Source organism: Cyphomyrmex costatus, unplaced genomic scaffold (genome assembly GCF_001594065.2).
Source record: "Cyphomyrmex costatus isolate MS0001 unplaced genomic scaffold, Ccosl1.0 scaffold2106, whole genome shotgun sequence".
Classification (NCBI taxonomy): domain Eukaryota; kingdom Metazoa; phylum Arthropoda; class Insecta; order Hymenoptera; family Formicidae; genus Cyphomyrmex; species Cyphomyrmex costatus.
In genome coordinates, this window is record NW_017276155.1 from 1 (window position 1) to 1,217 (window position 1,217).

Genomic DNA, 1,217 nt, shown 5'->3' on the forward strand with positions numbered 1-1,217 from the left:
TCGTTAAAGTTGCTAACTGGCCTCGTAGCTCGTCCAAGGGGTCCGTCGGGGGTGTTGGTGCTGACGGGGCTGCTGTCGCCAGGACTATCGCTTTATTGCCAATCTCATGGATGCGGTCGGCCTGGTCAGCTACGCTGCTCAGCGGATCCTCTGCTCGTGTAGCCAAGATGGCTTGTATGTGCGTCGGCAGGCGTCCCAGCCAAAGAGTGCGTAGGAGCCTCTCTGACACTGTGGTCCCAGCCAGGGTGGAGAGGTGCCTGAGGAACTGTGATGGTTTTCGGTCGCCCATCTCCTCGGTTTCTATCAGCTTCCTGATGCGGTTCTCTTGTGAGTCGGTCAGCCGCTGTATCAAGGCTGCTTTCAAAGCTTCGTACTTTTGACCGCTTGGCGGGCTCACGATAATGTCTTTTACTTCCTTCGCCTGGCCAGGTTCCAGGCGAGAGAGCGCGTGGAGGTAGCGTTCGTGGTCTCCGGTGATTCTGGCACGTTCGAACTGGCCTTCCCGCTGGGCGAACCATAGTTCGGGCTCCACTGACCAGAATGGCGGAATCCGGAGTGTTATGCGACTCGTTTGCTGTGTCTCGGCACTTAGGTCGATGGTGGCGTTGGCTTCGTCTTTCATCATGTTGTATTTCTCTCCCTTGCTTGGTACTGCCGATCACGTCGGGGTCACCAGTTTGTAGCGTTATGGGTGTTTGCGGTTACGTCTACTCGCTACTTGTAGATTTAAGAGGAGTCACCGACCGGCCGTCGCTGTCGGCCTCTGTCGGTGCGACGCCAGGGATCGCAAGAGAGAGATTGAAGTCGAGACTCTGTATGTAATTTATGTACAAGGTTTATTGCACTAAGTACAGGTACAAGTGTGTTGTTGGCTTTGTATTTCGTTGACCCTGGCACGGGCCTGTTGATCTCTCCGGTAGAGAGGCTCCAGTCGCGAGTGGAGGCTTTATTCGGATTCTCTTCTCAGGACCCCAGTGACTACTATTCTTCGTCGAAGTGGGGGCACTAGGAGAAGGCCGCTTGGTGATGAGGTTGCTCGATGCTCGAGGTTGTCGCGGAGGCGGCTTGGTGCTCGAGGCTGTCGCGAAGGCTGCTTGCTGCTCGAGGCTGCTGCGTTGGCTGCTCGATGCTCGAGGCTGATGCGTTGGTTGCTCGATGCTCGAGGCTGTTGCGGTGGCTGCTCGATGCTCGAGGCTGTTGCGTTGGCTGCTCGATGC

The 1,217-nt window shown here is 56.5% G+C and overlaps 1 protein-coding gene across 1 annotated transcript; it reads right to left on the minus strand.

The window, feature by feature from the left end:
- Positions 1 to 17: 17 nt before the first annotated feature.
- Positions 18 to 625, minus strand: LOC108773505 (uncharacterized; the record flags this gene model as incomplete). The annotated part of the gene is made up of 1 exon (XM_018539338.1): positions 18 to 625. A coding segment is annotated over exon 1 (608 nt), but the record flags the coding sequence as incomplete, so codon positions are not given.
- Between the last annotated feature and the right edge of the window lie 592 nt (positions 626 to 1,217).